The sequence below is a fragment of the Nyctibius grandis genome, chromosome Z (genome assembly GCF_013368605.1).
Source record: "Nyctibius grandis isolate bNycGra1 chromosome Z, bNycGra1.pri, whole genome shotgun sequence".
Classification (NCBI taxonomy): Eukaryota; Metazoa; Chordata; class Aves; order Nyctibiiformes; family Nyctibiidae; genus Nyctibius; species Nyctibius grandis.
The window spans coordinates 51,145,010-51,159,680 of NC_090695.1; the positions used below are offsets into that span (position 1 = coordinate 51,145,010).

The 14,671-nt window shown below is 35.1% G+C and overlaps 1 protein-coding gene across 4 annotated transcripts in view; it reads left to right on the forward strand.

Moving 5' to 3' along the window:
* The window catches only part of CSNK1G3 (casein kinase 1 gamma 3), a 101,779-nt gene that overhangs the window by 23,559 nt on the left and 63,549 nt on the right, over window positions 1-14,671 (forward strand). For all 4 annotated transcript variants that reach the window (XM_068422583.1, XM_068422587.1, XM_068422586.1 and 1 more), the window contains exons 2-4: window positions 2,490-2,904; window positions 6,717-6,757; window positions 13,502-13,571. In XM_068422583.1, coding sequence (XP_068278684.1) covers window positions 2,727-2,904; window positions 6,717-6,757; window positions 13,502-13,571 — 289 coding nt within the window. In that variant the 5' untranslated portion in view covers window positions 2,490-2,726. The remainder of the gene's footprint in view (window positions 1-2,489; window positions 2,905-6,716; window positions 6,758-13,501; window positions 13,572-14,671) is intronic.

Below are 14,671 nucleotides of genomic sequence, written 5' to 3' on the forward strand. Positions count from 1 at the left end.
GCTTTTCTGGTGATGATAGACTTTCTTTGGCTTACAATTGCTTTCTTAGAGATCACCATTGCTTTAGTGCCACTACTGAATTTCTGATGCCCTCTGTCCTCATTTTGCCTGCTTTTTATTGTGTGCTCCTGATGCATCATTGACTTCTCATCACCCTCAGAACCCTGCCTGTTACAGCTAAGTTGTCTGCTCAGTTAGCAAAGCTACAAGCAGTTCTCGGGTGATAATTAAATAGAAAGACAAAATAGAGAAATCTGAAATAAATAACAAAACTAGAACTGTTTTGTCCTTCTGAAATTAAGCTGTGATGCATTAGAAGAATAAAATTTTAAACTCATTTCACATGTGATTAGATGTTGTGTATGTGTCAACAGATAAGCTATGGAAAACTAGTAAGCTGACAATCCTATTAACTCTGAAATCGGATTTGGATTTCTTCAGGTTTGCCTGCATACCCAGTCCCTTCTGTAGTCTTGGTGCTCTGTTGTGGAGCTTGTTGGTGTCATTGGTATGAACTATTAGTGCCTTTCTAGCCCTTCACTGTTCCAAGATGTGTCTTTCACCACTTGGTAGTATGAAGATTTTGGTATGTGGAAAATAGTGCCGAGAAGTTTGACCTTCCTCTTCTACTGAGATTACCAAAGCACTGTGTTAGTCTATGCTTTTTCACTCTCTGATGATGGCAGTAACATGCTGTGCTTAGGTACATTGCTTCTGTTTGCCATGAAGCTTGTGTATTGGCACTAAAAATTCCAGGATTGTTTTACCTTGTTATTTCTCACTGGAGAACTAGTAAGATATGGAACATAAGTCTTTTTTCTTTGATACTTAAAATATTTATGCATTCTGCTACATCAGATGTACTGACCTTCTTTCCAAGTACTAAATGGTGCCCTTGAAGTCCTACCTCAACATGTTCTGTTTCTAGTTTTGTTATTTCTTCTCTAGCTTTTGTAGCACAGTGGGTCAGAAAAAATTGCATATTGCTTCCCGTTGAGTCTATTCCTGTGAGATCTATGGTTTGGAAAGTGACTTCAGGGTATGTAGTGGTGGTGCTTGAACCTGCAGTATTATATTGTAGGCAAATGTGCTTGTATTTTTCTGTAAATGCCTCAGTGTGTACCATACCACACCACTACATTCATTACTCACTATGGAAGTCCTTTTTCCTTGCGTATTAAGCAAGTCTACTTGGACTAGAACCTCCATTTGCATTTTTTCATTGTTCTCTGAACAAGTCTTTCATTCCCCCTTTCATAGTAAGGTGATCATGTTTGTTTGTCAAACAAATTTCCATGTGCTTCATTGTTCACGTGATAGGTTAGTCAGCTGTTGGTTAGTGATTTTTAAATACCATCTAATTATGGCCATGCTATGAATATCCATGATTCAGAAGATGCAGTTTTCTGGGTGGTTTTTCAGATTCTTTGGTATCTTTTCTCTACTTGTTCTTTGATTTTTAAAATGTTGTAATACGCTATGATGTGAGTAATAACTTCACTTTGTGAGAAATGGGTTTAAGAAATGAAAGTATCTTCAGTTCAAAGTGTCTATAATAAGCTTCTGATGACTACCTTTAAAATAGTCTGTAGCACGTGAAATACATTATTTTTTCAGAGGATGTTTTCTTTTACTGCAGTGTATTCCCAATACTGAAGCAAATGTAGCAAAATACTTTTGAACAGATATCTAACTCGCCCTGAAATTTTGGCGATGTAGTAGCAGCCAGCTGTCTTCTGAGTTTTGGGGGTTTTAAACCACTGTTGTCAAATAGAAAGCAATATCAACTGTTCTTATGGGCAAGATAAAAATGAAAGCTTTTTTGAGATTCTTTATTGCAGTAGTAAGCTAACATGTTTTTGCTGAAATCCATGTTGGAATTAGTGTTTGGGCAGTGATACTAAATGATGGACAAGGGGAGCAAATTTATGACATAATTAAAAGGGGCAGGGGAGACTCTAGGAGTTACTGAAAGAACTGAAGTGTCCTTGCAATGAGTTTATAAATTGTGCATCTCTGAAATGATAATTCAGAAGAGATAATGGAATAATTTAAAGTTTTAATATCTTTCTATAACTTAAATAACTGTGCAGCTTGAGCATTTCGTTAGATCAACAGATACTACTGGGGGAGAAAAACCCAGAATAAAATAGTTTATTTTGCAGAGCTGGCATAAGATGCAATGAGTGTCTAAATGTTGATTTTAAGTGCGTCTGCCAGTCAGGAAGTAGTTTCATAGGGTTAGTTGTGTGGGGGTTTTTTTTAAATATAAGTTGCATTAAGCCTTGAGATTTTTTTAGCTCACTTCAATCACACCAGTATCTCTTGCCATTACATGCTAGAACCAGAGGCTTTGACCTTACAGTAGTGCTTTTCATAGAGGATCTGTAAAGCACATATAATTAGTTATAGCTTAATTGACTAGTTGAAGGGAGGTAATTTTGTACAAGAATCTTACTGTATTGAGTAACTTTGTTTTTCTTTAACAGAATTCCCGTAAATACTAGTAAATACTGCTGGTGGTGTGCATTCTGGAGATATGTTCTTACCGCAGATACTGCCAAGGCTTTGAATGGGATGAGGATGTTGCTGTTGACTGCATACTGACAGCAACCAGCTGGGCACTTCACTGGTGATGTTTTCATTCGCTCATTGTCCAACTGCAGTCTGATTTCTTCTTCTTTTCAAAAAGCAATATAAGCAAAGTGGAGTACCATAAACTTGACATGGATAATAAAAAGAAAGACAAGGACAAGCCAGATGAAAGAATGACACGGCCTAGTGGGAGGTCAGGCCATAATCCACGTGGAACTGGTTCTTTAAATTCTGGAGTGTTAATGGTTGGCCCTAACTTCAGAGTTGGCAAAAAAATTGGATGCGGTAATTTCGGAGAACTACGATTAGGTAAGATCCTTGTTTCTTTATTTCAGTTTATATTATTCAAGGCCATTATATGCAGTCTAGGCATGAAAATGTCTACATGAACACACCATACAGCTCTTCAAACTACTTTCAGGCTTCAGATAGGTTAAATTTGCGTTGCACAATTTCTGTGGTTTGACCTCGGCCAGTGCAAGCTCTAGCACATATTAAGAATCTCTGTAGCAGGAGACTTTCTGGGACTAAAAATATTTTGTAAGTGTGTGAAGTGCTATCCTAAATTCAGTCAGTTTTTTCTTCCAAGATGCTGGAAATTACTTCATGGTTATTGTATTTTGCTACCTTTCCTGGCTTCCTGAAGCAGTTTATTCAGATGTATTTGGGGCTAAGCGTATGTGAAACACATCCTCCTCTTGTTGTTCTGGCTTATAGTACTGTGGTCTCAGAGATCTCTTGGAGACATTGTAGCAGGCACTACACTGTTTTTAATAGCAGCGAGCCCTTGGATTTCTTTCCATTAGCAGCAGTGTAGTGAGACTAAACAGCGAGCTGCTGTTAGATGGTGACAGTGAGAATCCATCTGTAGAAAGAATGTTGGAGATGTGTAATTCAGTCACTTAGTTCCCTGCTGAACAGATGGATGAAAATCAAATGGTGAAGAAGGGGCAGACTGAGAAGGACCTGTGGAATTTTGAAGAAAGTGGGCAGCAAAGCTGGAAATTTTATCATTTATTAAAATAGACACTAAATGATGGGTGTGTACTTTTGCAAGAGTATACATTTAGTTTTGGGGACTTAAATTTTCATGATGACAGCATGATTTGCCAGGGTTTTCAAGATCTGGGAGTTCTGCATGTGTTAACAAATATAACTTGACACTTAATGGCAAGAATTTATTCCAGTAATCCTGGAAGGCTTGAGTTAATGCACTGCTTCAAGGTTTAAAGAGAGATGGTTTGCAAGTAGGGTGTTTGAGAGTAGGGTGGGCTATGTAGGTGTTTTTGTTGATCTTCTGCCTGTGGTAGAACTACTACTCATTGTCCTTCAGACAATATTTTTAATATAGTGCTTGCATAAAATAGAACATGTTCATGCATGTTTATAACATGCATAAAATATAACAAGTTTTTAATGTAGTGCTTTCTGGGGGCTTTATATCTAGTCTGAGTCAATGTAAACAAGTGTAGCATATTAATGCTGTAGATGAGTGAAAGAGCGTTGCTGGAGCTCTGACTGAGGATATTGAATTTAACAGAGTCTCAATAAGGGTACTCCTGTTATTCGTATTAATAGTTAAACAAGATTGATATATTTAGACATTTACAGTGTTATGTATGTGCCTCTGCAGTTCAAAAGTCAAGCTGAAACTCGTGTCTTCATCTTGTCCTCAGATTTTCTAAACTGGCTTGGAATGATAATTTTTCTTTTAAACCTCTCCATGAACTAAATCAAACCAGTATAATTAATGTCGTATTTACTACTGAAGGCAACTGTAAACTAATAAAGTTATATTTTTTTCCTTTCTGTTATCTAGGAGTGGTCACAATGTACAGAGTTGATTATGTTTTGGATCAATATCAGATTAACTCATTTGCTTGCGGCAGATACAGAGTGAAATCTATTTCATTCTAAATACAATATTAAAGTAGTTAAGACTTAGTCTGATAGTACTGAAATAAAATGGGCCAAACAAAAGAAATAGGAGGAAGATAAGTGTAGTGTACTGTCTCACAACAGCCACCAGGACAAGCACAGGCTTTCTCTTTTTAACGTCTGCTTTTTTTGCATATATAGTAGATATTTCAAATCCTTATTTATTGTTATTTGTGGGGTAAGATGTTTTAAATGCGTGTTACTGAAAGCAGGAGTTAAGATTATGTAATACCAATCTAATTTAAATTTGTTATTTTTGCATTTATATTACTACAGTAGAAGGTAACTTGAAGTGGGCATCCCTCTAACGAAGATGTACACGAGCACTTAATTTATGTACTTCCTCAATCTGGAATATATTTTGAGCGTGTGTCTCAGGGCTGAATCTTAAAGTCTTAAAGGAGGAATAAAATTCTAAGAGTGGTGAAGTTACACTTCAGGAGGTAAAAATTCAGTTACAAATCAGTAGCCATTGTAGTTCTTCCACCTGAGAAGAAAGGAACTGCCAGACTTCCATAGTGGCTTGCAGATCAAAGGGTAAATTGGCCGTATGTAGCAAATGAGTGTCTGTGATGTGCAGCCATTAACTTGCAAAGGACGAAATTGTTTTGAATATTGAACTGTTAATCTTAAGGCTCTTCTGAGTTATAGTTAAGACAAACTGATGGGGTAGCAAAAGAAAGCTTGTTGCTGCTGCATGTGATGCATCACACCATACCTGTTCCGTGCTTCGAAATAGACCAACAGTGGTGACAAATCTGCTGTCTTCCATATTTCAAAGACACAATTGTCTTGAATCCTCGTGTGGAAAGTTATAATGTCCTTTCTGATGCTTCTTTGGAATGATAAGCTTGTCATTACTGCATTTGGCTACTGGAACCCAATATCCAGTCACTTAACTGTAACCGGATTTGTTAGCTACTCCAGTAGCTGATTTATATATCTAATAGACTGAATGAGCAGGGCCCCTGCAAGAGTTTCTTTTTATGTCTTCTAGATTGTAATATCATGCAAAGACACGGAAGCAACTTGAAAAAAAGGACACTTTTTGTCAAAAATGTAATTTGAAAGGGCATAAGAAATAACTGTTTAAAATGCCTCAATTTTCACTCTAGTCCCTGATATGTCTTGGAATTATCCATTCTTTTGGTGGGCAGATTAGGGCATGCTGCCCATAATGACTCTGTTTATTATTGTACATCCTTCAGCTAACTTGCTTTTTGTTAAGTTGATCCCTTAACAGACACACGATTTTAATACATATTTTTTCAGCTTTGCAAGAGTACTCTATTTTTAAAAATAAAAATTAGAGCTGAGATCATAGTCTTTTAACTATAAATGTAACTGTCCTCCCAGTGAACCTTTTTGTCTTGATCCATGTCTTTTCCCTGTTTGATTTCATTAGCAAAACTGAGCTAAACTTGGGAATTCAAGCCTGAGTAATACTACTGAGAAAAAAGTAGATTTGACATTAAAAATAATACACAGTAAACTCATTTGAAGACTGTAGAGAAATGAAAAGTGTTGGAAGTGGCAACTTTTTTCCTTTATCTGCTATTTTTAAATTTTTCAACTATAAAACTTGTTTAATATTTTAGTCATTGCATACAATTTGAAGTAATGCTTCTTGCAATATGCTCATCCAGTTACTGAGTAACTTTTAAAACACCAGATGCATTTTCCAAATGGTGTAGGTGTTTCACTCAGTAGTATTCTTGCCCTGTTTGTCCTAACTTTAAGCTTAGTAAATTACAGAATTGAGGAAAATGTAGTCCTAGTTAATTCTAACTTGAATTAGTTTCTGGTGTTCCAAAACCATATGATACTTTAAAATAAATTTTAAATCGTTTTTAACAATCAATATAAAAATGTAAAATATCACATTCTACTTACAGTAATTTACCAATTTTCAAGCTTTTCTAGTGTATAAAAATTTTACAAACTTAGTGAAACAGCTGAAACTCTCTCAGTGAAACTGCCACTTCTTACAGTATTCAAGAACAAAGTGTGCTCTTTAAAGTGTGGTATCTGATGAATAAAGGGACTTTTTTTTTATGTCACTGCTAGAACACCTAGCACATTAGATCAAAAATAATTCAAAGACTTTCTCGAGGTTTAAATGGCATTTTACTTGCACAGGAAAGCCCATGTCTCACATTCTTGTTTTTGTTCTTTTTTTCAAGGCAAAAATTTATACACAAATGAATATGTGGCAATTAAGCTGGTAAGTTAATTTTTTTTAAAGGATTTTGGGGTGAGAAACTAATTGGAATTTTCCTTTCATATATAATGGTTTTATTTCCTTAATTGAAATCCTTAATAGTCTTGTATGTTTTTAGCTGACTAGATAAAAGCAGTTAGTGATAGATGTAATTATATGCTTTGGCCATATTGAATAAAACCAGTGTTAATTGTTGTCACTGTTCTCAGAGCTAAATCTGTGTTTGTAAAGTCGATGAATATTGATTGTTGCTTCAAAGATATGCTCAGCAGTCTTCCAAGTAGATTCCTTTTTTGTGCAACAGAGGAACACCAAATTTAATGTGAATCTGACATCAGGTGACTACAGAGAAGCTTCAGAAATTCTGCAGACTGCCTGTACTTTAATACCCTTATTCCTGTCCCAAACTGGTTTTTGTCTGTAATCCTTGGTATTTGCAAATCTGTTTTGGTAGACATGTTTTATTTACAATGATGTGTAAAATGTTTCCTTCACTTACAAACATGGTAAATTTGGATATTTTGTTAATATGTCATTGTTCTGCTTTTTCTGAATTTTTCATCAGAACTACTCAGTTTACTTCATATTTTGCTTCTGGATATTTTTAACTTGCTAAATGACTGTTTTCGTAACCGATGTATTTCAAGATGAAATTCAGTTGTTTACTTTTTGTCATTGAAGGAATTTTAGGACTCCCATTAATTTCTTGTTGCTGCAGTAGGACAGAACGGTTTTAATAGCATCGTATGGTGAATTTCTGGTTCCATAAAATGAAAGGTAAACTGTGGAAACAGAAATACATGGCTTTTGATGGGGAATCGAAAAAGCATTACAAATGTATATCATAAACTCCTGAAAAATATTTGTATCGCTATCCTTGCTTAGAAAAATATTTACTTCCAGAGTAGTTACAGATTTAAAAACATTCAAGTTATGGTTTGAAAGAGCAACACTGGATGCAATTTTGAGGTTTATTGTGTGTGCGTTATACCAGATTTAAATTAATTTTGTTTTAAAATATCTTGAAGTTATTTTGTATGTCTGGTAAAACTTGAAGATGGTCTGAGAATTCCTCTAGTTAACATCTGTTTACTATAAAGCACATTCAGAAATTGTTTGCAAGATAGTGATTTTTTTTTTTTTTTTTTTTTTGAACACTAATTACTTGATGATGTAGAGCAAGAGTACTTTTTAGTCTGACTAGCATGTTTTGGTAAAACCATTTTTGTTATATAGGTAAATATTAATAACTTAGCTACTATTTCAACCCATTCAACTTTCAAAGATACTGTTCAGTGGCAGCTTTTACTTTATTTGTTTCCAAATTATGCAATCTTATGACTGTTCATTTACAACTGTGCGAAAAGCTTGAAGTATCATTATTGAATAACTTACTTTGAAGTTACTAAAGAACCAGTGTAGTAAAGTATGTCTGTAATTTACTAGTAATTAGTAATTAAAGAACTCCGAATATGTAGTTAACTTTTCAAGTTGTCCTCTTACATTAGTGGTATGAAAAGCTATAGTGTCTCTGTAATGAACAATAGAAGGAAGGAATCATAGTGAAAACCAACACTGGAGCTCGCATCATCATTGTAAGGTAAAAATATACTTATTAGCAGGTAGAACTAGTGGGTTCTCTTAATATGGTTCTCATTTTTTAGTATCTTTTAGCTCTTTTGAATTTGTTTCCAAATTGGAAGGGATTTGCGTAACAAGGTTCAGTCTATTAAAAGCAGCTGCATCAAATTGCAGGGTTTAGTTGAATTTTGCCTTTTTGCTGTTTTTCTTCTATTGGAGACTGTGCCAGGACTTTATTCTAACAGGTAAGTTCTACTTACTTGTGGTATACCATCCATTCCCTTTTATAATGTAAGCCTAAATTTTTTTTCTGTTTCTGGCATGTATTCCCGTTGTGTTTTGAGAGGAGTCATTAGGCCTGTTCTCAGTCTTTGTTTTGTTATCCTAACTGAGGCGCTCTTAATTTCCTCTCTGTTCTGCACCTGTTGTAGTTCAAGTTTAGCTCTCCTGAATGAGGTTACTTGAATTATTTATGTATTCTAGTTTGAGACGTAACCCTTGGCACATATGATTGTGGTAATCTCTCTCCTACAGTATCCTAAAATCGTATTGGTATTCCTTATGATAGTATTCCATTGTTGACGTACTGTTTTCTTGTGAGCAGCAAGACATCTCCTATGCCAGATGTTTTGTGTCTAAATGGTAACCGTACACTGTAGTGCAGGAGGGTTGTGTGGATTTTTCTCGAGAGCATAAGATGTAGTGGCTGCACTTATACAGCAGCTTTCAGGAGTGCTTCTGATGTTAAAAGTAAATGGATTTTATAACTACTGTTTTGACTTAAAGTTTTCATTGTATTGAATTAATATTTCCCATGTGGACAAGGTGATACAAGTATGTTCCTGTTTATGATGCTTATGGTAACTTCAGGACTTAATTGTGTAAGGAAATAGTTTAAACAATTTTTCTGTGTGAAGCCTGAGGGTCAGACAATGTGTGCGTTTTAATGTATAAAGTTTATATGGAAATGCATATTCATTCTGTTAAAACAGCAATAGTTCCAGGATCTTACTCTTAATCTGGCTTCTTTCATTAGGGCCTGTTCTGGTTGGGTAGATAATCAAGTTTGAAAGGTTAGAAAGGACCTTCTTAAGAACTGCAATGAGACTCTGAAGAACTGAACTTCATCAGTTGTGCACTGTCTAGTGGTGTTTGTATGTTTCTGCTGGTCTATTAGTATACAAACTGGTATCTTGTGATCAGATAGTTCTTCAGCAATAACTCTTTCGTATACATGAACTGTACCTTTCCTGCTCACCTCTTTATTTATTGTTAGATTTACTTCTTTTATTACGTGACCCTCTACTACACTTAAACCTCCTATTCCCTGTTCAGCTCTTCCCTCTCATTCATTCTTCTTCCCTTTCCCTTTGACAAATTTCTCCACCGCCCAAACTTATCTCCTCTGCAGGATGCTTAACCACTAACCAAACACCAACTAAACGAATTTCTGCTTGAGCTGCTTCTGGAAATAAGTCAATTTTTCTTTCTATCTTTGTGTGAAAGATAGCAAGTTATGGGGCAGTCACTGCTGCTTTTAATCTGTGATCTTTAATTCGTTGATTCATTAAACATTCAACGGTTAAGATTTTAATCCTTAAATTTATAAGTGGGGTATGTGTGGAAAGATGATTGCAGTTGATTCCAAGGCTGGAATGTTTTTTCTCCCCCTTTTTTGGTTTTAAAGGATTACTGCAGTCTAGAATGATTCAATTTCAGAACCTCTCTGGAAGGGTGTAGTAAATCCAAATCAAGTGCAACTCTGTTTAATAGACTGATCTTTTCCTGTAAAAAGAGCCCTACCTCTTAAAGAATTTTTTCCTGATAATAGCTTTTGTTTGCTGTTGCTTAAGAAAATACGAAGCAGAGACTGAAGATCTACTGAGTGGGAGTTCTCACTGGATTACTAAAAACATGAAGAGTAGGTAATAGCTGAATGTTTATATTGTGCTTTGGGTTAACATTGGAGTTCTTGAAAATTTCTAACCTTATGGTTGGAGTAAGTAAACTGTTTTCTCAAAGCTCTTTAGAAGGAAAGTGGCGTATCTTGAAAACTGTATAGTAGTTTATGTATTTGGCACAAAAATAATTGAAAAAAAAGTTATGAACTTGAAACATATTTCACATTTCAGGTGTCTTTATCCTTTTGTTTGAATGTATAAGCATCCCACAAAAGAAAAAAAGAAGGGGAAAAACTTGGTTCAAAACAAGCTCTCTGATGAACTAAGAGCTGTTGTTTCTGCTGCTCAGTTAACTGGTGCTTAGTAAACTGCACATGAATTCTTTGATGGCAACAGGACCCTCGTTAAGAGAGAAATGCTCTTTTGCAGGGAAAAGAAGCTACATACATTTTAATAAAGAAACTTTGAAATAATTAGACTTGCATGTAAAAGCAGTGTGGTGAAGGTCGTTTACAGAACATTGCAGAACTCCTTAAACAGTTCTTTCAGAATACTTTAGTGAAGACCTGGACTTTAAGTGAACAAAATACACTAATTTCTTTTGGTAAGAGAAGTTAGCTTCAAAGTCCTCTGGGATTAACGTGATATTTGAAAAGTTATGTGTTCCCAAGCTTATTTTTAGATGCTGAAATGTACTAAAATATTGCTGAAAATAGAAAGAACCATGATTTGCCATTTCTCTTTTATCCTTGAATATGCTTTCTAGACTTGTTCTTAAAAACGTAGTTACAGTGGTTTATTCTTCACTCTTATGGTGGAAGAATACATTTAACATACCTTTGTCTTGATTTATCCTTATCTAACTTTTCTCATTTATCAGTAATTTACTGCATACTGCAAAGTGGGAAGTGTAGGAACAAAACAAATTTTATGTGAAGAGCTTATTGTGCTTGCCCTCTCACAAGTTTCGTTGAATGAAAGACTATTTTCTTTATATGTTTGGAGTTACTGAACAGTCAGGAAGGTATCTGAGCCTGCTTACAAAAAAAGCAATTCCTGAAGACTGTCAGCCAATCAATGGACTACAAGTACAAATTACCACATTTTTTTCATTATTAGTGGAGGAAGTAAAAGTATTAAACCCTGTCTAGCAGAGAGACAGTTAACTTCAGTCTTTAGCTGGTGTGCAGTTGCCAGGTAGATCTGTTTGGCTGGAGGCTTATCAGAACTGTTTTCTGCTGATGACCGGAACAAGCACCATTCATTTGAAAAGGTGTAGCTGTGTATTGTCAAAAATTGGAAGCTGTTTCTTTTCCCTAAGACATTTTTTTTTTCTTTGGTCTATTGAAATTTAATACATTACAAGCTATTTTTCATTCTTGTTATGGGAGCATCTTATAACATTGAGTGGCGATGAAGTTGTTAATGTGCTATCAATTAAGGCAAAACTGTATAATTGAACAGAATCAAACTGCCCATAAGCCAGTGTCTTGTCTTTGTATATTCAGCAGACTGATAAGAGTTTCATAAACTAAAATATTTTCCTATTAGCAGGCAAAATTTTAAGCTTTAATTAGAGACAATGTAGAGTGTGGTATATTTTGTAACTAACAGGCTTGTATAATAGTACTGCAGGCAAACTAGTAGCTAAACTTGTGTGCTTTTGTAAAAGGTTAAAATGTTTCAGTAACATGCTTCATAGTGGATTTACTGGTACCTCTGAAAGCTAAGTGCTAAAGGTTGATAGTTGCACTGATTTGCTTAGGTCCACACTTACAGTAAAGTGGTTTGTTAAGGGATGTCTGTCTTTAATACTTGATAATAAATTTCATGTGTTTTCATAAAATGTAAGTAGGACCTTTTGGTGGCCCAGTTAGTCTTGCTTAGGAATTAAGTTTGTGAAGGATCAACACCTTTTTGTTTTAGAATGTTCTTGCGCACTTCTTTGCATTGAATTCCGGTGTTCAGCCAGGATGAATGCTCTGGTGCATGAAAAGCATATATTAAATTCTATTCGTTTTCTGTAGAAACTGTTACATTGGCCCCTTTTTACCTTTGGTCCTCAACCTTTGGCATCCTGGCAAAATCAAATGCATAGATGTGCCCTAACAGGGACTTTGGCTGCAGCAGTAGCAGCAATTTGAAACATCTGAATGTTGGAGGGGGATGGGTTGAGGAAGAGGACCAAGTTTCTCGTGATTGCACATTGGCTTGTGGTTTCTATGGCCTGGATGTATCACTGGGAAACCACACAGGTTAATAAACTGTTAGCTTCTGGAGACGATAGTGTGAGGAAAGAGATGAGAACGTTGCCCAAACTTTTCCTGAAAATTGACATCCAGCAGTGTCAGTTATTGCTGGTAAGTGTATTAACAATCTTACTAATTACATGCTACAGTTCTAGTAGGAGCAGTCTGTGTAGAAATAGTGCGTAGTCAGTGTTTAAATTATCACTGATGAATTGGAAGACGTTACTTCTCGCAAGAAACCAGGCATATCTTCTAATAGATGCTCTAGGAAATTACTTTAAGAATCTTGTTATAAAGTACTTTGCAAAGGGAAATACTCAAGAAGTTGGGGCTTTCATTTAGGCTGCTTGTGTGTTTCTGTGCTTGATCTCATGTCACTTTATTCTGTGAGACCTTGCCATATTAGTATGTAGGACACAGAACAAGGATTTCATTAACTTATGTAAATCATGTTGGGGAAAGAAAGATTTAAACTACAAACTTACTCTAGTGCTTTTTTTTTTTATTTCGGATTTATAGTTTAGAATGATGTTACTTAATTTCTGCTAAAATGTTACTATTTGGTGGAAGGATTTGATATTTTTTTGTGAGGGTCCTAGGCTAAAACTTTTTTTAAGTAAAGATACATCTATCATGTATAGCAGGTGTGTGGACAGTCTTTTCGAACTATGAAGCTGTACATCAGTGCCACCTTTTGAGAGCTGCAAGACACATCCCCCAAATGCATTGGAGAGACAAATTACTTTTTAGCTCTTCCATTGTGGGTCTGTGATTTGGTTTCCATGTTGGACCCTTGTCCCATGGAGCAATACAAGATGTAAATGTCCCTGTGTGCTCAAGTGTCACCTGACTGAGGTTTAGGTTTCTTAGTTTCTTAATTACCAGTCATTTTATTCAAACCTTCTGTGTGGCTTGGAAGCAGTAGGGTTAGTTTAACTGGTAGTAGGTTAGTGTATTAGTTTTTAGGCTTTGGCAGAGAGGCTTTGTTTTAAATGTTGTTTTTGTTTTTAAATCAGGAGCCAATGAAGTCGAGAGCGCCACAGCTACATTTGGAATACAGATTCTACAAGCAGCTAGGATCTGGAGGTAAAAAGCAGTGTCATGCATTTTACTGTAATGCAATCCAGGATCAATTTTTCACAGAAGTTTTCTAATTTAGAGGTATAAATCTATTTATTAAAGTGTCTCTAGTTACTTAAAGCAGAAAAAAGCCCCATGAGTCAGTAGATTAATGTATAAATTTTTCTAGTATTATAAGGCTTTTTTTGTTCTACTATTTAAAGTGTGTCTGTGAAATCCTAAGACTATTTAATAAGTCTTAAATATCACAGAATTTGTGTGCATGTGGATATACCTTAAACTAAGCAGTCTTAGAGTATTCCCAGTGCATTCTCTTTGAATAAACACTATAAATGACCAAACTGCTAATCTATAATCACATATTTTTATTTAAATTTGCTATGATATTTAAATAGCTTCAGTCTCAGTTTTACTTTACGGTACTTCCATTGATACAGTATATAGTGCTGCTTACTAATTTTAAGCCTTTTAAATACTTTTAAAAAGAGTTTAACTTTAAATGAAGTTTAAGATTTAAATTTCTCATTTTGCTCCCCATGGTGCTTTTACACCCAGAAATACTCTTATGATGGTCCCCTCAATGATCCATTTATCACCTTTTGCTTTTATAGGTGAGCAATACGTAAAATTTGTCACATATTTTTGTGCCTTTCACAAAACTGTATGTAGTCAGTTAGCAAGATGTGAAGCTTCTTAAACCAAGAAAAAGAGTGTAAAACTTCCCTAAATAAGTCATACTCTAGGAAAAAATATTTTCCTTGAAAATGTTCCTTTAATTGGTAGAATAGTTTTTCATAGGTCATCTGGGTAGTTACTTTTTCCGTTTTCTACTAATGTAGAAGTTTATTGTATAAAATGGACTACTGATAGTTGTTTTCTCCATGCACACTCGATTTTTTTTTTTCTCTGTCAAAGGCAGCTTGGATTCTGTAATGGTGATCTTAAAGTTACGTAGTCTCTGAAATTCAGGGAATATGAAATAAACATACCCATTCCATTTTCATTTTGTTGCCTTGAATATATGTGTTATGATGAATTTTAATGCTTTTAAAATACTGCTTTCACTTTCAAAAATTTGGGATCATATGTTCATTGATGCACAGACT